The 22,878-nt window shown below is 37.1% G+C and overlaps 1 protein-coding gene across 1 annotated transcript in view; it reads right to left on the bottom strand.

Moving 5' to 3' along the window:
* The window catches only part of ANKRD28 (ankyrin repeat domain 28), a 72,266-nt gene extending 49,497 nt beyond the window's left edge, over nt 1-22,769 (bottom strand). The window contains exons 1-3 of the mRNA XM_014937708.1: nt 22,446-22,769; nt 21,300-21,383; nt 1,695-1,773 (exon numbers count right to left, since the gene is read on the bottom strand). Coding sequence (XP_014793194.1) covers nt 1,695-1,773; nt 21,300-21,383; nt 22,446-22,562 — 280 coding nt within the window. The 5' untranslated portion in view covers nt 22,563-22,769. The remainder of the gene's footprint in view (nt 1-1,694; nt 1,774-21,299; nt 21,384-22,445) is intronic.
* Nucleotides 22,770-22,878: the final 109 nt, after the last annotated feature.

Raw genomic sequence — 22,878 nt, 5'->3', positions numbered from 1 at the left:
ACAGCCAGGTTAGCCTGACAGCACCCACACACTCCACAGCTTACAAAGCTTTTGATTTCATGACTATTTAATAAGTTTTTCTGCATAAAGTAAATCTTGATTTTCATTAAATAAATTTTGTCTGAGACATATGAATGCCTCCCCATCTTCCTGAACAATCTGCAGACTCAGCTGCACCCCACAGCCTCTCTTCTACCCAACAGCTCAACTTTGGACTATTTGTATAGCCCTAATTCTTAGCTGTTCACTTCCCTCCTCTTAGTTCTCTCACTTCCCATCCAATTTTTTAATTTTTGTTTGATTTTACAGTTATCCCCAGGCTATGTGCCCAAATAGCAGGACTAACCTTTCTTTCCCTCCTGCCATCCCCCAATCAGGATCTTGTTCCGTGAATATCTGAACCAGAATCTCACCCTTCCTCTAAGCCCTTTAGCAGAGAGAAAGGTATTTTCTTCTTAATTGTTTTGGTTTTTTGTTTGGTTTTGTTTTAATCACCGTCAAAACCCAAATACAAAGTAATATCCTTGCCAGATCCAAGATTCCTTTTCAGAAGAAAGGGATCATTATATATTTTCAAATCACCAGAACTTGGTTCTTTTCTTGGTAGGGAAAAACAGCACCTTCTCAGCAACACAGGTTAACTTTTCTGGACATATTATCACTGTAGAATATTTCCATGAGAAATATATATATATAAAAATATAAACAATGTAATATTAATTAATTGTAAGTATATATAATTATATAGACAGTGTACATAAATACATATATAACAAGAAGATTATCTCTCACTAAATTATTACCAAATTAAATTGTGCCTAGCAATTTCAATTAAAAGTCTAGAAGCGACTCCTACAATCTTAAAAGTGACATTTCCTTAAAGCAGAATTTGTTGCTAAGGGTTGGAAGGGGGGGCGGGGAGATGGAAATAGCCAGCTTTGTACAGGTAAGGTGTGCCATTAAGCAGACTAAAGATCAAAGTGGTTCTATGGAAATGTTACAAGTTTTAATCTTTCTATTTAACCTTAGCAGTTCTGTATCATAAATTCAGCCTCAAGCTGATGGGTAGATTTGTCAAAGATCAATTGAGTATATCAGTCAGTAAAGTTTGGCTTTCAGATTTTGGGTTTAGTTTCTTGGCTTTCTATCTATTTTTTTCTTTTAAAAGACTGAAGTAGACTGTTTTACTGAACTTGCACTTTGTCTTAGTACAAATAAATAGAAAAAAAGAAAAGATTTTAAATTTTTCAGCTGATCCTAATTATATTCTGTACATTTACGCCAACAACAAAGGATATTTAAAAATAATATAACCAACTCTGTATGCTGTCTTCTACATTCAACTGTAATTGTTTTTCTGAAGGCCACTTCAGAAGCAAAGCAATCCTGCTAACATGTACCTAGAACACATACACTATTAATTCTTTACACTAAAGTTAAAATACCCAAAGCTGACCAAGCTACAAGTAAAAATAGCTCTAACTGAGAAAGCTTTCTACGAAAAATATTTCAGAGCAGAACTACACAGTATTGTAACACTGGTAAGCCTGGAACCCAAAACTTCAGTACAAACATCCTTAATTCCTAGTACATTAAATATCTCAGTAAAATTTACACAAACTAAGATGTACATAAATATTGCTTTGGATGTGCATAGAGTTATTTTTTTTTCCATTAACAGGAACAGAACATACCAGATAAAATAAGTAGTTCAATAATTTCTGCATCTCCCAGATAGGCAGCAGCATGTAAAGGGGTCCTTTTCTCATTATCCTGTGGTAAGAGGGGGGAAAAAAGGTTTTATTTAAAATAAAAAGTATGTTTTAGCATTCTGCATGAGTTATGAAAAAAACACTGCATAAAAGTGCATCTTCCAATTACTATACATTTTATATTTTAAAAAATATAATTACTCTAAAGACATTAGCCACATTTACTAAGACAAACATGCTTCTCCCTAAGGAACTCTTAATACCTACGCAGTCAACTAGTGTTTCCCTGACATACACATTGACAGATGCTGATCACATCTGAAGATTAACCCGTCAATTAGAAATCACCATTCACTTGTCTCCAGAGACAGGAACTGGAGGCTGTCCTACATAGTTAAAAATGGTGTGTCACGTCCACATGCAACCATTAGTGAGAAACACTTCCTTTGGAATTTTCAGCAGTTATTTTTTTAAATAGAAAATAGGAAAGAAACTGGAGTGAGTAGGAGCAAAAACACTGAAATCCAAATTTCCATTGTTTTGTTTACTCTAGGTAAGCAAAGAGAAGGTAGAGCTGCCATTTATTTTACAGAAAACATTCTGGAGGATGCAAATAAGACCCAACCTTTCCAATTGGTTTGAGCTGACCTAATGTCCTTTTGATGGTACAAGTAAGTAACAGAGCTCAACCATACACAATATATATAGATGAAGAATCACTTTTGAAAGACTAGCACAAATTTCTTGCATCTTTCAGGATCAGACCAATTTCCCAGTTTTTAATGAAAAAAATAAGATGACTTTCACATCCTAGTTAGTGACAGAAAGGAAAAAGAATCAACCAGTTTGCTCCCTGAGGGAAGGATGTTGAAAACTTAGAAGAGAGATGGATCATCAGTCGGCATCGTGGTTCTGGCCTAAGCTCCTCTTTGATGTCTAGCTCTTTTCAGAAGTTTCAAATGCACCAGGGGTGGGGATCAAGATAATCATCAGCAAGGAATTTTAAGTGGCAAGACATTTCTATTAATTCAACTGTTGTGTCACAATTATGGCAAAACTAATGCACATTTTAATTGATAATTTATTGCAAAAAGCATTCCTCTCCCTTGCCAAAATAACCTTATTCAGTGAATCTCTCCTTAAGAAGAAAATTCAAGAAGTAGTTCATGGCAGGAGCGATCTGATAGCAAATCTACAGCTGAGACCCAAGAAGTCACTTCTAAAACATAAGACAATTTCAGAATGTAGGACATTCAACTCCCTCCCAAAGATGACACCCCCCCACACACACACAACCCCCTGCTCCAACCTACTCCGTTTGTCCCTGCTCACAAAAAAAAGCGCCAAAGTTAAACATTCACCATTTGTCAATGCTTCCTAACATCACTTTTTTTAATTACACATGAGTAATTCACAATTCAGTAGTGCAAAACTGCAGTCAATGCATCTTGAATAGGGAATCAATGCTACTTACTTATCACCAACACCACTGTGCCAATTACTTGCACGAAGCACAAGAGAAAAAAGCAATACACATATTAAACTTGCTTCCCCAGCAAAATGAGTCTTTTTGCCCAGAAAAATGAATATAATATTTTACTGTCTACAATTTCATTGTAGAATTACAGAAAGTCAGATGGGTCCTGAGTATATCCTTCTGTAGAGACAGTATTCACTCAGGAACACGAGTGGAAACTGCATTCCCCACTTAAAGGGCAACACATCATTATCAAAATTTTCCATCACATTTGGTGTGGTGTTGGTTTGGTTAGGTTGGTTTTTTTCTTTTTACCATCTCAATAACAGAAGTCATGCAAGTAACCAATCTGATACAGCCAATCAGAAATCTTCCAATAAAGTGGAGAGGAGGGAGCTGTTTTTGTAGAAAAATGCTAATCACTGAACCCTTGATAAATTTGAGCCACACTTCTCTAAAAATCCAATTTCATCCTGACACCACCAAGACAGAAACATGAAACACAAGCTCAAACACAAGCAACGTTTCCACTCCAGCACTCCTGTGTTTCCAAGCTGCGTGTTCCCAGTCATGCAAATATTTCAGTTTTGCTGCTCTTAAGCTGACAGCTTGAAAACACTCAAAGCCCAACTCCCAGTTCCACAGCAAGGAGTAGGAACTGGGAGGGCAGGCGTGTGGGAGGCTGGTGGAGACTCCCCTGCTCTACAGCACCAGGGCATAGCCCTGGCTGGGATGCTCATGGCTTGTCATCTTCTGGGTCAACTCCAGAGCTTGGTATTTCAACAATCCCAAGCCCCAGGGTCTCTACTGACCACAAATATTCCGCATGCTGAGGGTGCTTGGGCAGAAGCCCTGACTTTTTTTTTCCCCTCTAGTTTCACAGCTAGCACTTTTTGATGCTTCCAAATATTTTTGCTTTTTTTATTTAACTTCTCTGTGAGAGAGTTTTTGGCTTAGTATATAAAACCCCGTTTTTCAGAACTTCTTACAAAAGCATAAATGTTGCATTCAGCAAGCTCTCATCAGTATGCACAAGTCTTTGCTTCCATTAAAAGAAAATTCTAATTGTTCCATCTGATGTCTTACCTATTTTTAGTGAATTTTAATAAATGAGATCTGAGTAAAATTAAAGAAAATTCAGTATTTTAAATGCTACTAAAGCACTGTTATACAGATTGACTACTTTTTATTAAAAACAGTAATCATTTGATGAACAAATTTGATCTGCGAATACGAACTACTGCATATAAAGCATTACTGGAAATAACACTAATCAAGCTTTCAGTTTCAACAAGCACCTTTGGAAGCAGACATCTTGCAGCACTGATATATCATAGTAATATAAATCCTGGCCCTAGTGTTGTTCCTTTAATCTCATAAACTTAAATGACACTAAAAGAAAACATTTCAAGAGAGGAGGGGTTTTGTACATAAAAGTCACTGTTACACAGAATGGAAAAATCTAACACTGTTGATACTATTTAATTCCAAATGTCACAGTATTTAACAACACAGAAAAGCAACATGTTGTGCCACCCTCATTTTCCAATTCAAGAATCTGCAAGGCAAATGGGACTACTACAACTCTGTATCAGCTGTACTGTTAATAAAGAAACACATCACACTAACTGCATTAGGCAGGTTTTACTAGTTGAAAGAGAACGTTGGTATTCTGGTATAAATTTCTTCTGTGTTTGTATTCCTAATAAGAAACTCCATAGTTTAATTCCAGATATTGGTCAATGCTGTCCACAAACTAAAAAGCAACAGAAGGGCTCAGTCCTTAGAGAATCAGTTTTCAGAATGATGATTCTGTGTCACAAAACCCTAAATATCATATTTATACGTGCCTCTGAATTGCATGGCATGAAAAACATATGATACTTCCATTCACAGTCCTTCCACTTCTAGAGTTTCCCAACCATTTCATCTACATAGGAGTTTCTATAAGGATTGTGACATGATAACTGCATAGGAGAAAGCCTTAGCCAAATTTGAAATAAAGTGACAGGGATAGTGGTGCTACAAGCTCCTTCATAACTCCTCTAACCTACAACAAGAATAATACCAGCTTTGTTTCATTTTACTTTAAATACGGGCTTTAGCTGTTTTGCTGGTTATTTCATGGATCAAAACTTCTACAATGGACAAATCTATGGCTAAGCAAACATGCAGCATACAAATCTACCTCTTTTTAAAGTAGTAAGCATCCTTTGAGATACAACGATTTATTCCTGGTTTGGGTTCTATCTCATCAACTGATTTAGAATGAGTACTTACCACTACAGAGAGTTTTAAGGCGCCAGATGCCTTAAAGCCAGATGCCTTAAATATGTACTGTTATCCTATACATATCCAGTAAGACTGATGTAACCTGACTATGGCTTCCCTTAGAGTATATTAGAATATAATGTCAATTAGCCCTTCAAACAGTTCACTATCTACTGATCCAAAAATCTTTGAATTAAAGCACTTTTTGGAAAAGCATGAATGTGACTTCCCCCTTCATAAAAACTCCTCTTTATCCAATCTGCTCTTCAAAACCAAATTTTGCAATAACAATTTAAAATACTCTTATTTTGTGATCACACCTGCAAAACATCATTTAATAGGCGTTTTCTGCTGTATCACTTATCAGCTGTCTGCTTCAATACCATCTGTTCCTGGCAGAAATCAACCCTAAATACATCATCATAAATCTTGAAAGAGTTTCAATTCCAACTTACCCTGTTGGATACAGTATCTTTAATAAGCATCTCCCGTAAGTGAAACTACTTTTAAAAGTGTATTTTCCATTTACGTTAGAGAGAGGGGACTATTCAACCAGCATGATTTCTGACCCCTGGGTTCACAGATAATGTATAATAACGCAGTAACAAAATACTTCCAATTCTTTCACAGTGTCCAAAACCACAGAGGTCCCTCCCAGTGTGAAGCTCCAGTGATACACTTGAGAGTCACTAAAACACTGAGTTTTATTTGCAGATTTTGCTATAACTTTTAGAATTATCATTTTGTAAAGCAGAATAACTGTCTACTCTAAGTAATTTTCTTGTTCCTCCACACAAAAAATAACATGTTTAAGTATTTGGCTTTTACTTTCCAACTTTAAACTTCACAAAACTTTAGTTTCAGTACATAATTCTTCTTAAAAACATGTAACTTCACTAGAACTTGAAAATTAGTTGTATTGTTGTCAACTGAAAGCAGAAGAAAAATATTAAGTATCACACTTTCAAAACTTGAGATCTGTGACAAATCAGTTTCATATCCCTACCTTAAGTGCAATTAACTCTTATTTCTTTGGATTTCCCTCCGTTTTTCTAAACTTAATTTTCAGAACTTTACATTGTCAAAAAATTAACAAATTTCTAATGAATTTTGGCTAACATTTTTAGAAGCAGACCTCTATTTTCTCACCATATTACCATTTTAAAATGCAGCTTCAATATAATGAACAAGCCTAACAAGCTGATATAAGGGTCTTCTGCATGCTGAAAATCAGGAGGAAAGCACGCCATTGACCACAAAAATAATCCATATTACACAGCTAACCACAAAGTATCCTTTGAAGCCAGATGATAGGTACATCCTAGTCGAAATTACTAGATTTGTCATGTTGACTCCATTAATTTCTTGAACGAATGCTCATGCTACTATTTGCATAAACACTTGTACTGCATTTGAAAGAAACATTTTTTGAAAGCCCAGTACTCAACTTTCACTAATAGGACTTTATCACTGCACATTATATTTCAGGACATATCCTCTTCATGCCGCCTATTAGGACTGAACAAATCTAGACTTCCAAGCAATCACAAAAGACTGAGGAGGAACCTTTGCCCTCTAGCTCATCACAACAGTGGCAACCATTGACTCCGGAGACCTTTTCTTGCAGCAGAAAAGAAGTGTGTTCAGCAGCAAGGGCCAGCCACTTCAGCTGTAATCAGCCAAACCCCAGTGTTGTTTCTAGTTAAGATCTTCAGTACCAATTTAATAGTGCGTGCTCTTTGACTTGATTCTGGGTAACAACAATAAAAACTCACACTGTGGATTACACCACTAAATCATTTACTTGTGAGTGTCAGAGTAGCTTGTGGAGACCCCAAAAACATTAGACGGCAGTGATACATATACAGTAGAAAATAAGAGGTAATAAAAATAAAAAAAAAAAGGTAAGTCAGAAAAGAACTACAATGCAACCTGGAAAAAGTCGCAAGAGCACCACTTTAGGAAAGACCAAAGAGTTTATACAAACATATAATGGTCACTCTAAGCATCAATGTGTCTGAGAAGCACAAGCTCACAATTTTCTGAATTACCACCAAAAAATTAAATAAAATACTAATAATATCCCATGACCAGGTAATTTTTTGAGTAGCTACACCAACGCACAAAGCAACTGGCAAGTACAGTACTTTTAGGATGTGAGAAGAAGAGACTATTAGCTATATGACTGTAAAGGAGACACTAACCCTCCTCTCCAAAATTTGATTTTCCGAAATCAAACGCTCGGCAACTGCAAATGCACAAAGCACAGAGCTGTTCAGGATTTGCACATGGGCATATTTCAGAACCTGGACAGACATTTACCTGGAGTCTGGGTAAATGGGCAAAAGAAGAAGGAACCCATGCTGAGTGGCATTAAAAACTACAGAAAAGGACAATCTGATCTATTACGTTTTCATCTCTAACAGCAGTGATAAAAGGCTAAGAAATTTGGCTATAAAAACTTTTAAGCTGTACCCCCATTTCTACCATGAGAAATGAATGAACAACAGAATGAACATTGATCAGGAAACCTCATTCCCTGTGACAGTATCACCAAGTTATCTGCCATGGTGAGAGTTTTAGAGGAGAAAAAAGTAAGTATCACAGACACATTCTAAATTGCAGTTTTAGAGTCTATAACAACAGTGACCAACTGTAATGCACTTCTTAACAGAACAGCTGTCCCTTGCCTTTCTGGCTACTGGAACACCCCAGGAAATCATGTTTCTTCCCTGACATGAAACCTGGAACGTACTTGAAGTCTTACAGGAAAATAGAAGGTCAAATATTTGAGTTTCATCTTTACCTAGAGGAGAGCAGAATGACACTGCCTGTCACATACCATTCCACGGACACAGGGATAAATAGGAAACCCCACCAAGGAGGAGGCAGGTAAGAATTCACATTGCATGGCTTTGCTGTCCGGACATACTCTGCAATCCCCAAAGCATCCTCATTTGACCGAATGCCTCTGGGCATTTTTAAAATGGAATTTCTGCAATTGAATTTGAAGTTCAAGTTCACAGGACACCACTAAAATCCATGAAAAATAATTTACTTCCCACTCAGCTAATGATTATTTGATTCTACTCAAATAACAAATCTAAAACTGATAAAACACTTTATCCTTACTGAACCACTACACACAATTCATACACAAAATAAAACCTTATAAATCAGAAGCACAATGAAAGTTTGGTTCCTTTCTAAAGTGCCTGAACAGCAGGAGCAATCTGGTGGGAATCATTAAAACTAAGCTGGCACAGAAAAACCATCAAGCACCATGTATATTATAGTGCCGTACTATACTGGAATATTCACTTATATTCCATCACCTCTTATTAAAAACTCATTTTAAAAAACAAGATAGTTCAGTTGTATCTTTCTAGTATTTCTGTTTTTAAGTAACACCTGGAAATACCTTTAAGAATAATCGCACAAATAAACAAGAATTCAAGTTACATGAGCAAACATCAGATGCCAAAGTGCTCTTGTCCAAAAGGCTCTCCGGTCTTTAATATTGGCACTCAGTAGAACAACTTGACAGGGAGGGAATGGGAGAAAATCTGCTGGTTTAAATTTTACCGAATCCCAAACTTTAATGTCCATAGGAATTTATTTTGCCCAAAGTATAAAGGCTAGGATTCCTTGCAAGTGAACTCAAGCATCCATTTGGGTATTGGATAAGGACCTGAATAACTGAGCAGGTTTTGGGAGCTGCTCCCTTTCACTGGAAGTTCCGACATCAAGAATTTGGTCCCATTTATAAAAGCTACTGAATCTTGCCCAATCCATGAAACAAAGAGCTACTCTCTACTGTTTGATAAGAGCAACTTGATCTCACAGTGCAGCTGAGACATTTTGGATGTATCTTCCTTCAACTCAGGAATTAAAACAGAGCAACTTTTAGGGCTGGGAATATTTGTTAATATACCAGATCATTTGGGTGTGACAAGACATCAAAAAAATCCACCATTAAAATAAAAAAATATCCACCTACCACTATAGCATTCAAAACTATGCTACATTTTAAAAACCATATACAGTAATATCATATTAAATACTTTCCCTTGGCTTTACCCTTCCCAAATGCCAAGTATATGACTTGCAAACATCTACCTGGCACATATGGCAGGAAAAAAAACCCCAGCTTTTAACCGGAATGCAGCTGCTGATACGAAAAATGATAACTAACAAACTATTTCTGAAAAAAGTACAGCAGGATGTGAAAATGATGGATTTTCCATAATGAGAGTACAGGGATGTGGAGCACGTTGCGTAACCCGGCCCGTGCCAGCAGAGCAGGATGAAGGAGGGACAGTGACTGCCTCATCCTGTGCCATCATCTCTCCGTAGTACTTGAGGACACAAATAAGAAAACATGCCAAGAGAGAAAACAGTACAATACAGGCTCTGTTTCTGCTCCAGTGAAAGATCACACCACACTAGGTAAGGTATGCACATCTCCATCCCAGTTTAAATCCACCACATTACGTTCGGGCCAATGACACTTTTGTTGAGAAAAGCTGGGGTTTCTGCCTTTTTCATTGCAAAGGCGAACAGCAAAATGACAACCTTGTACACATCTGCTGTAAATCAGGTACTTGTCTCACTAACTGCATTGTCTTGGTGACAGGAAAAGATGTGTTTTTCAGGTTGTGAGTTTAATATGAGCACCTCTTCTTGGAGCAGTGAAAACATTTTGCTTGTGTGTGTGTTAAGTTAAATAGCTTCATAAAGTGAGGTCATCTTGCCGCAATACGCAAAGTCCGACTGTTAAGATACCCTCACACTACTCTAAACACCTGAGTCAAAGCACCACACAACACAATTCATGCCAATACAGACAAATTGTTTGACAACAAAAATCCCACAGAATGAAGAATGAAGATGAGAGTCAAAACCCTCTCCACCCAAGTGTCTGCAACAGATAACACAGTCCCCAAACCTTTCACTAAAGAAACCCAACAGAAAGCCTCTACCAGCAAGGAGCAAAACTCCTCCAAAAGTGCTGGTAACCTTAAGATCAAAGCATTTCATTTGCACTATTCCTTAGGCTAAGTGGATAGGGGACAAGCTTAGAAGATAACTGTTATTATAGGAAGAGCCAACAGTGACTAAAGACAGACATTTGCACTCCTTTGAGACAGTAAGTCAGCATCATCTAATTTATTTATGTTACCATAATTACATATACCCAGATGCATATACCTAGTATTTCATGCAAATAAAAATTGAAATGAAATTACTGATTGGGAAGGATGATAATAAATTAGGACTTTGATAAAGACTGAAGAGAGAACAGAATTCCACTGGTTTTGGAGATGGAAAGGTACCGGTTGATACAACAGGCCTGAGAAAATTCACCTCAAACTTCATATTCCAGACAGACATTGTATCTGAATTTCTGGGACCTACTCTTGAGCAAGGACTCAGAGATCCCTCACTGCAAAAGGAACTTCCAGCTCATTTGTCCTCAGACTGGACACCAGTACGAGGCTTTCCAGGCACCACAGCTACCCAACCAACAGCCCACGAGAGCCATCCTCCTTGGACATTAATGGGACAGCCCTCCCTACAATATAGAGCAAACAAATGAGAAACACTTCCCCAGTTTTTAATATAATCCATCCTTTATTAGGGTAGATTTAAGAAACTTAAAGATGCATCTACCTTTTGTAGAACCTGTGTACAAGGGCCATATGGTACAAAGGAAATGATGGTGTTTACTGATAATGCATTAGATATTCCACAGTAGATATGTAAGACAGCTTTAACCACCTGGCAAGTGAAGAAAATTGTCTTGTTCAAATGTATGTTGCATATGCATAAAGAGTTTTCCCCCCAAAAGTTACTGCAAATACTCAGTAAATTCAAACTCTATCTTGCTACTACGAGCTATGCATTCTTTAAGGACTGTGTCAATGTTGGAGCTTAATGCACATTAAGTCTCCTGTGCTTTTATCTTCTCTCTGCTCTTTCAGTGGGGATGTTCTGTTCCCAAATACCAGCCCCTTGCGTGACAGGCACAGCAACTGCCAGGAGTAACCCCACTAAGCTCTAACTATTCAAGACCTTGCCTCTAGCTTGTTTTGTAAAAGCAGCAGGAAATGCAGAACTTCAATTATGCTTTGAAGGTTACAGTCTTAAGTAACACAGAAAATCAGACGCGATCTACAAAATCATTATCACTTTGAATCACACTGGAGACTCAATCACAAAGTTCTTGAAACGCATTTCAATTTGACTAATTATTCATGGCTCTCTACATCAATGCCAATTTTTCAATGTTAAAGAAGTAACAATGACCGAAACAAAACCTGTCTGTCAAAACCCCAATTACTGTAAAACAAATTCAGTGTACAGCCAATACGGTAAAAACACTGCCGCGCAGACGTCCAAGCTTGTTTGTCCAGTTTAGCAAACAGTGTAACTGTATTAGCCTAGTACTAGGCGAGCTTACTCGATCTGATGAGAAGGAGCATATATTAGCCTGAGTAACACAGCACACTAATATTAAGTCTCTAACGAGTATTTCTCATTCTCTGTACAAGAGATGCCATGCCGTGGCACCATGCCACCTAAGTCTATTCTTTTCAGAGTCTTGCCTTTTGCAATGCTAAGTTTTTCAGAGCTACCATCACAGAATCCACTGTGCCAAGTAGCAAATTGCTGATGTTAGCCAGAGTATCTTGTAACTCTATTGAGGGTTTGTCTGTATCTCTCTAATAAGAGTGATAACTCAATACATCTGAAAATCTCATTTGCACAGGCTAAATACAGTGTTAGCAACACGAAGCAAGGAATTATTCCTCTTTGAACTGGCGAGGTACTCTCAGAAGAGTTTCAATTCCAAAAAATAAAAGTGCCTAATTATACAGAATTGTACTTAAAACATTCTGAATCTGTTTCTACACCCGAAGAGGAACTCAACACCATTTGGATGTGCTTTATATTGAAGCTGAAAAGTATGATTCACTTTCTAAACCACTAGAAAGGAAATAAGATATCTGATTATTCATTGCAGATGACAAGCTTGGAAAACATTCCACAGTAATGAACAGGAAATCAACAACTTTAATAAAGTTAAGCAACAGTAAATAACTGCTATATTATGAATTTAAATCTTTAGTAGCTGGTGGAGACTCTTTACAACATACAACCTACTGCAAGCTTCCACAACACTGAAGAATTAGGTCTCCGAAGTTCTCAGTTTCTGGAATCATTCATCCTTCAGATCCTTTAGAAGTGGAAGAAGCTTTCCTATAGGAAAAACTTCCCTGCATTCCCTGCAGCAAAGACTCTTCTTATCCCTTCAGATATGTAACATTAATATTAATGTTTTAAGAACTGACTTAATTCTTTACCAAAATAACCCCTGGACATTCCCATATGGTAATGCTGAACTGTATCCACTCTCTTAAAAAACCTCACTAAACTCAAGCATGTTTAGTGAGACGTTTTATAAGCTAACTTTGTATCTGTTAATAAAAAAACCTTACGTGTGCCATTCACACAACGTCCTTCTGAAACCCAACTCCTAAATCTTCTCGCATACGAACTGCTTCAGCACCACATTAAACCTGATGGGTGGCTGTGAATTCCAAGCAGGCAGAACCTGCTCCTCTCTGCATGGGACCACAAACACCCTCCCAAGAAATAGGATCCTTCACAGAATTTTCCTACTATTCTTTAGACGTAAGGAAATTTCAATGAAGTGAACATTTCATAAAGCAAGAGTCTCATGACTCATCAGTTACCAGGCTGGTCACACAGGAAATGGGGGTTCCTGTTTGTGGTGGAAAAATGAAGAAAGTTTTAGTACCAAGATAGTCTTGGTACTAAAGAAGCAGAAAGCAACCCAGTACATTGACATGCACATTGGACAGATGTCTAAGCAAATACTTGAGGAGAAAGAAACATCTTGCTCTCATTCTACGGCTGTATTTTATTAGAAGTCCAAGGGCAAACAGGACGGAGAAGAGAAGTGCTACCATTAGTCTCTGAGGTTATTTTATGTGAAATATGTATTTTCTTCTCTCCCATATGTATGAAAAATATATTTACATATATCTCATGCAAAGTGAAAACCATACCAAATTAAATAAAGCCATTAACTACTTAAAATGCCTCCATCCAATGACAAAAACTCTCTCAATTCTTATTAGATGGTAACATAAATTCTTCAACAAACAGTTAGCAGTGGAGGTGTCTGAAGGAATACTCAACTTGTTTTATGATTTATGCCCAATCCAACTTCACCTGCTCTCTGCAAGGTCCCACTGTTCCCCTTTTGCCAAATACAAGATTTCTCAGCCTCTGCTCCAGCACCTGAAGCTGGTTCCAGGCAGAGGCTGCCTGGCAGGAGAGGCTGCACAGAGTCAAGGGCTGCGCTTCTCAGCGCTGGTTATTAACTGGAGGGATTCTCATTATTAGTGTTTGTTTATACAGGAACTTTTATTTCCTCTATGACCTCCTACAGTGATTTCAAAGGACTGTTCTCACTGTCTACTCATTACATGCTTACCGTCATTAGCATTAGATAAGCTAATATTTTAATATATATTACACACACACTCCACATATAACTTGCATGCATATATATATAGAGGCACACTCATGTACATATGTGTCTTTTCAACAGACAGTTCTTATTTGCAGGGAAACTCACAGCAAGTCACTGTGCTTAATCCAAATGATGAAACTGAATTAAAATAACTAGTGCTAAACTCAAAGTTATAACTCATCTTATGTTCTCATCACACTGAAAAGTCTTTCATATTTACAAATACCTGTAATTTTATACCCTCAAATTTGCTACACTCTAAATTGGACAGAAAAACACATTACAAATAATGCTCAACGAAGCAGAAACCTGCCTAGTGGGAAAAAAAGCCACCTCAAAGTTGAACAGAATTTGAAATAGATAAATCATTTGGAAAATTGGCAAGCAGTGTTAAAACTATTTTTCGTAGAGATCTAATAAAATCTGAAGCTATAAATCTTGAGAAACACACTAGCTACAACTAGTACACTATAAAAGATGTGAAACTACAATTTGTCCTCATTCTAGATCTCTCTGAGAATAAAAGTGTTCTCAACAGGGGAAAACATGCAAATATTCCTATGTACTTTATTAATACATCAAAATAACAATTTTTACTAACTATTTCTTTGCTATGATTAGCAACTCAAGATACCACATTTTTGGATAGAAGGTCTTAAATTTAAGATTGTTTTTAATAGGTCTAAATTGTGTGTTCCTCCAAGATATTACTACAACTACTTATTTATATTCTCAGTTTAGACAGTGCAAATTACAATAATTACAGGGTCTCTTTATTAAATGCTCACCTGCAACTGGAAATTAGCAAAAGACTGATACTTTTAAAAAAGAAAAACATATGCCAGATGGAATGACCACAACTAAGAAAGGATACGTTCATACCCTGACATATTAAGATAAGAACTAAAACATAAATAAATTGCACTCTTCAGAATATTTTACTATTTTCTGTTTTTTTTTTTAATTCTTTCCTCAATTCAGCAAACCACAAGTTAAGAGCACTGCCTGCACAGTCTGTCCTGCCAGCGAATACAATAAGATGCTGCTTCACAGCACCAAATACATTCCTGCAAGTTTTTGTTGCCAACTCCAGCTCCCAACAAAACAAGTCCTTCATGCAGATAGTCTACGTTGCCTGCAGGAGCCTGACCTGAACCAGTTACCAACCCTGGGTCTGATGCACGCCGGGGGCAAACAGAAAACAGAAACACAGCCTGGAAAGTTAAAACCTGTGCACAATTCCTGCTTAGCCTTTGCTGCGTTATGCCAGCTTTTAAATACTGTTTATTCTCACCAGTTTAGATACAAAACTTTGTAGCTTTGCTCTGATTGCCACCAGCTTCGTCTGGTAACAGCAATTTTATCTAGTAACAAGATGTGCTGTAGAAGAATTGGCCTGGAAAATGATTCCCCTGCAAGCATACTTCAGGTGGAGCAAATCACAAACCATTACAAAACATCACAGACCCTTTTCCTGATCAATGGTCCCTGTAATCCTGAAGTGGAAAGGAGCTTAGTTTGAACATACCTGCCTTCCCACTGCTTTTATCAGGCCCATGCAAATTTCTGCATAAAACAGTCAAAGTTTTCCCCACTGTTTTCAAAACCATTTCCTGGGGCAGGGAAACAGCCTCCCTCAACCCCCCCCTAAAGCACAGAAACACTACTTCTACCTGAAAAGCACCATGTATTAACCTGCTCTGGGTGACTTCTTCCAGCTGTCCCAACCAGCTAATTCTTACACTAACATGACCCAAGTTAGAAAAGGCACTGATAACAAAAGGTGTAATACCAACTAATGCAGAAAGATGATTTTAGAGGCAGAGATATATCAAGCTAAAGTGAGTTTACATTTGTAGTTGCATGCATGCACACTTTTTATCAAAAGCAAACAAACAAAAAGTTAATCCACATTAGTCATTAGTAAAATAATTGACTAGAGCAAGATAACAAACATAAAGGTAAAAAAATTCCTAAAGATGATTTTTACCTCATTACACATTATGGCTTTTTGTTTATTTATTTTTAAGCAAGGCCATGATATTTACTTACGTAAGTTTCTTTACATTAAAAGATTTTTCAATGTAACTGCTGCATCAGAGAGCAATTACAGTTTTTCACATAACAGCATATAAAAAATTATTTTAATGTATGAAATAGGTACAGAATTTATATGTATTATCAGAACATTGAACTCCACTAAATTTTGTAGAATGTTCCACATTTCAGCCAAGTACCTCAGACTTTCCTGTTCTACACTGCACTCTCAAATCTGTAGGAAAAAAAGTTACCCCACAGTTCAACCAATGAGGTGAAGTATAAAGATGAAAGCCAGGAGACCATACATCTACAACCTATTTTTTCTATTTAACTTCTTTTAGGACTTTGTTGCCCAATACCAGAATCACAAAGAATCTTCCTTGGGTTTTAAACTGTGCTTTAATTTTTGTTATAAACTTCTAAATTACTCGGATATTTGAGACCCTCAAATAACCTAATTCTCCTGATACACAGACCCAATGCTCTATGAGAAGTCCTGGACTTGTCACTAGACTAATAAACTGATTTTGCTTCTTTTTCAGTATATGCAATGACCTGCAAAGTAAGATAAATTTAAAAATAAGCAGGCAATCAAATAAGATGTCACGTAACGCGGATAACACAAAGAAGCAGGTATGCAAATCTGCGTTTGGCAGAACTGGGAAGGGAGCCCACAACTGTACTGCCACAGTCACCCACACAGCACCCAACTGCTCAAAATACCAAAGTCCCATCCATACCCTTAGTTCTCCTATTTGTACCTAGCACTTTGGTGCTACCAGGTCATACCCCTTGTCAGTCCCAGGAACAGAACTTGGGATTTATGGGCAACACTTCATTGCTATCTAATACAGGTGGGGGGTAGGGAGGGCAGACAAGACTGTTTGGTTCAATGGTTTTGGTTTGGTTTCTTTTCCCTTCTTCCTGAAACAGTAGCACAGCTGAGTTTTTATTTTATTTTTTGGTTACCTACTCTAGAGACAAGACATTCAATCAAGAGCTGTGCTGGATGCCCCGAAGTCCAGAATAGAAATCATGCATATAACTAATTGCTGCAGTCCTCTGTACAGTATGTGCCATTTCATTTTCCCATCTTACATTTTGTATTGGAAAAAACCCACCAACTCACACAGAAGGCATCTTTAAAGTATGCTTCATAGTTTAAATCTATTTTAGTCTCACTAAGCACAATGAACAGTAAGGTACAGGAGTTTCATGTACATGTCACTTATCACATATGTTAATACCACTATTTTAAATAGCAGCAGCAAGCGCCTTATAACACTGGGAGAGATCTGTGGGAATTTGGGATTTTTCCAAAAAAAATCACCCATTTGGCTTTAGGGTGAGAAGAGCAAGGGGCACACTGACACCAGTTCCAGAGAGGGTCAGATGTTTATCCCCTCAGCTAAGATCAAGTGCAATCGGGTTATAAAAACTGTGTATTGGGTTACTTGAAGTATCACTTTTCATGGCAAGAAATACTATCCCAATAGGTGTAGGAGGAAGAAAAATTGTTCTGATTTTGAACAATCATTTCAATAGTCAGATCTGCAAACTTTAAATCATTTTTGACAGTAAGATGGCATTCGTTTCACAAAATTATATTCTTAACAAACAGCTGAGACTAAATATTCCATTTTCATGATCTTTTAAACTGAACATACATCATAAATGTTTTGGTTGCAAACAGAAATGGCACAGCTTGCAACACTAGTAGACTTCCAAATCTTAAAAAACAAAAAAAATCCTGATTTATAAAAGGCAACACTGAAATAATTTAGTTCACTAAAATTAACTGCTGAAAAGTACATAACATTCAATCCAGCCATACTAATCTAACAGGCAAGAGCAACAAATGTTGAGGATCTCCATTACCTAATAAAGAGACATTAAATATGTCAGTTATAACACAAGATTTTCCTTACTACCAAGTCTCAAAAGCTCAAGGTGGTACCAAGGAGGAATCATTAGTTTTTTAACATATATATACACATACAGGGCACAGCAAGAGCAAATGCATATAACAGAAACTGTATCAGGCTTGACATATGTGATGTGTGTGATTTAAGCCTGTTTCATGAAACAAGCAGCTACAACTTCTGAGGTTTCTTGGAGAAGGGGAGGGAGAAGAAACCCCTTCCCCTTTTTTTCCATTAATTGGAGCCTCAAGAGAGTTCACCTTCAAAGTTCCTATAAATCAGTTCTATCTATAAAAAAGCTGCACACTTCCAACTTGCAGAGAAGGTAAGCCTTTCTGAACCATGATTTAAGCAGCTAGGGACACACATTAAATCTGCTCTTTCTTCACAAAAGGTTACAACTGCAGAGTGGAGTACAATACATACTTTCTAAATCCAGACTGAGCCTGTGACTCAAAGAGGCTGGTGTGGCATGAACAGAGAACAATCTTTGTCCTGGAAAAGCCGGTCTGCTATCAGCACATCATCTTACAGTCACACGCAGCAACCCATGTTATAAAAGGCCACCCATCTCAGAATCTTTCTTAATATAACACTGTGGTAGAAGACATCATCTGTTTTAGGAATAATGCTCTAATACAGCCCAACCTGGGTTCAATCTCTAGATATTACTGTAGTATCAAACAGTTATCACAGCCTAGCTTTGGGAAGCCAAACACACAGACTCACTTAGTTTTAAAAGAGTATTAAGCCAATTGTGATTAAAGATAACATACTCCTGAAGTAAAAAGGTAAATAAAGCTGGATGATAACAGAAGGGAAAAAGAAAAACAACAAACCACAAGCCACATTTCATCAAGACACTAACAACTTTCCTAGATGAATGTCACTGTCACAACAAAGACCTACAATGGCTTTATCTTCAGTTCACTTCTGGGCAAACCTAATTTGCAGGACCCTGCCAGGCCTCCAGTTACAGCGTCCAACCCATGCTCAGGGGAAGAGAGGAAGGAAGGAATCTCAACTATTAGAATACAAACTGCAAAATAATTAGTTGCTCTTGAGAGGGGGAAAGGGCTCTGCAGAGGCATTGGAGGGAATGACTCTGGAATTCAAACAACTGTACTGAAGCACTTGGATAGCAAAGTGGAAAAAAATCCAACACATACACTGGTCTAATACAATCCACAACGGTCAAAACAGTTTATCACAATCCTTCTCTTTATTAGGAAATATACATAACCATTTCATTTTCTTCACTTTTTCCCTCCTTCTGTCCCCACCAATTAATAACACGTAACTAAGGGGACAACTTTGGATCTATACTGTGCAGGAATATATTGTCTCCAGCCAAGTACATACAGCAAATGAAAAACCCAAAGAAAAGAACAAAACACACACACACACAATCACAATGAAAAATCCACTGGGCAGTTTACTTCATCTCTGCCAAACAATTGGAGAATTTATATGCTTGTTTAGCCCAAACAAACAGTGCTTTAAGGGATACACAGGAATGCAATAATAAATACCCTAGTAAGACTAGGACTGCCATGGTAGGAAGGAGTGGTCATGTGTGATAAGCCTCTGCCTATGCTGAAGAAGGTGGCTTCGAAAAAAAACATCGTATTTGTTCTGGATGGATTCTAAATATACCTTGGGCATTACTAGCCTAAGATGCACACATGTTCTGTTAAAGGGAGATGTCCACAGAATGGAGTTAAAAAATTAAGATGTAAAATGTAAAACCCCCCAGATTTTGAACATCCTGCCTACAATGTTTTTCCTCAGTCTAACTATCTGGAAGTCTAAAGTAACCCTCTTCAAAGACAATAAACAATTAGATGCTTTCCTCTTTAAGCACATCTGATGACTTCATGTTTATGGGCAACTGTTTTGACAAATTTGAGATAGAACAAAAAACGAAACCAACCCACTACCACATACATACTGAAATCTAGCAGAGGCTTTTACAATAGCTAACCAAAAAAGCACAGATACTATCCTAACTTTGTTTACAGGCACTATAGCTAGGAGCGCTAAACCTGACTTACACATGGAGGAATACAAATGAATCAATACAGACTAATGAGCTTTTAAAAATAAAATGTTCATATGACCAGAGCGTACACACAAAGTGACTGGAAGGATACACAGCTAATGCTCTCATAACTAAACAGAAGATTAAGTCTTTTGATATTATATAATCCATCATACCATCTTGCTTAAGAATGTGCAAAACTACTGAAAAAGGAGAGGAAAAGAAGTCCAACCTTCCCAAACAAAACTCTAGATTTGAGAGCAAGTTTACTTACATGGGATCCTACTCAAGCTCTCAAGACAATGGGAGAGCTCCCTTATTCTTCAGCTGGCATTGGTCAGACAGAAATTCTGCAGAATGCTTTTAAATGTCAAAACACACATACCAAACTAAATGTTTGGTTTTGGTTTACATCTTCCAAGAAGAAAGTGTAAACAATTATCATGGTCATACACTGGCCACTGTGTAGCATCTAGATGTTACCCTTTGCTTTTTAGCATCACTTGTGTTCTGATGCATCTGTAGGACAAACAGCTACATGCATTCCCATTCCCACAGTGTTAAGCCCTAAATAGTTTATGTCAGTCTGCTTTAATTATCTAAACCATTTCTAATCAACATAAAGAGTGTATGCTGTATTAGCTTGAATAGTGTCAAACATACGTATTAGAATTCTAATAGAAAGTAAATACAGTAACTGCATGCTGTTCCCATCTTGAATTTCACCCAACAAATTCCATTTCAGTACAATTTTTTAAATCTGTAGTGTCTGAGTTCATGGCACAGCAAATAGGACACACAAACACAATTTCTCATTTTTCCTTACTAATATAATCATTAGGCTTCCCTTTTTAAAATCCACTATTTAACCTACCTTCTGAAACCCCAGACTGTTTTCTTATAATTGTCTAATGTATACTATGTGCTATATTTAATTTAAAGAGAATGAAAAGTCTACATAGCATTACACTTAACCAGTCTAACTTTCTAAAAGGTCCGATGCAACTATACAAACAAACTTTTGTTACCCAAGCACTGCAGAACTAACATTTGAAAGGAATATAGAATCAGGCCTTTACTATCAACACAAATCTACAAAGCTACCCTCATTCTTCCCAGTATTAGGTGTACATGTAAGCTTTACTTCTCCTATTACATAAAAGCAATATATTGTGCAGCTCATGAATTAGCAAAGTTTTAAAGTGATTAGTGGAGCAGAAACTTAAAACAAAACTAAAATGTATTCAAAGCTAATTGTGTTTGGGTTTACCTGAAAATTAACATCTTCTTTCTTAAATATCAGTGCTCGAACTTCGTCAGGATCTCCATTAAATATAGCTTGAACCAATGGTGGCTGAAATGAAAAAAAACCACATCTTAGAATATAACCTCATTTTAGTTTTTAGTGATTGACTTTTTTTTTAATAAATAACACAAATACAAGATGATGACAACATAAAACACCCCAGGCAGTGAAATAAAGATATCAGCACCAGTATTTAGAATTGCAGAAGTTCCCAGTTTTAAAAGCCTCTAACACAGGAACATATACTAAGTCAATGAAATACATTTTAAAAAAAAGAAAAACAAAAGGCCCAGAAGACTAGCTTGTAGCAGCTGAAAAGAGAACTCTTCATAATAAAATTAGGGTTGTTGCTACATGCTGCGAATTCTATATAAGCAAACAAACCCTTTTTACATTAGCAAGTGACTAAAGTTACTAGAAGTTTTTTCACCTGTTTAGATAGAGTGGGAAAGCAAAGTGCATCAGATAAGTATGGTAACAAATTCACACTCACACACATCTATTACTAAATATAGCAGGATTTCTTAGTAAGTAAGAAAAGCTGCTGAGGTATGCTAGCAATATTTTAATCATAAAAGCACAGTCCCCAGTGTTGATCATTTCCAGAAAGTGGTAACTTGAATCTAACAGCCACATCAAGATTATGAATTATGTTATTTTTTATTTTAGCTTAGAACTGCTCTTGCTTGATGTACACTATATAGTCTATCCGTTCTCAAAATAAACACAGCATATTATTGCAATAGAATGATTACATCAGTTTCTAAAGTGGTACTGCATAAATGTACCGCTGAGGAATGAGAAGTGGAGCAGGGAAAAACCAGCTACTTCAAACACAGTTTACCAAGCCCTCTAAAAATCCTCTGCTGTTATACAAGAGTTGAGATCTGTTATTGCTGCACCATCAATAAATTACATGAAAAAGAATGAGCCCTAGCAAATATTAATACGACAACTAAGTTTCAGCTTTTTCCCTCTTTAGTATAGGCAGTTTCTACCACCTTGTCTTGTTTCAACATCAGGCATACTCATGTTAATCTTAGGAAAATCACTCTTGGTATTTGCGAGGTATTACAAGCAGGAAATATGCCAACAAACAACATGCCTTACCAGCACGTTTCCAGAGGGCGACGGACATAAACATACATTTTCCTGAGGTAATTTGGAAATAAATGTGGGAGAATCATCTTCCTCCTCCTCCAAAACAACAATACAGACTCGACTCATTCGATCCGTTGGAGGAAGCAAAAGCAAACAGAAAAATGCCAGCAAGGGTATCTCTGGAAGCAGACGGCAGGTATCGCAACAGGGACCATAAAGGAAATACTTTCACCTGTTTCACACACCCTCAGGAACTTGGGAGTGCTGCCGCTGGCGTATTAGCGCTTAAAAGAGGACATTTCCATCCCCCCTTACACTTCATTTTTCAGATTTAAACACCCTGAGATATTCAGGACAGTGCTGGGAAAAAAAAAAAAAAAAAAAAAAAGTTTTTTTTTTAAAAAAAAAACCCCCAAGGGCCCCCAACCCAAAAAAAAAAAAC

This window comes from Calidris pugnax, unplaced genomic scaffold, assembly GCF_001431845.1.
Source record: "Calidris pugnax isolate Ruff unplaced genomic scaffold, ASM143184v1 scaffold11, whole genome shotgun sequence".
Taxonomy (NCBI): domain Eukaryota; kingdom Metazoa; phylum Chordata; class Aves; order Charadriiformes; family Scolopacidae; genus Calidris; species Calidris pugnax.
The sequence above is the reverse complement of the archived record's forward strand: the minus strand, read 5'-3'. Positions and strand labels throughout refer to the sequence as shown.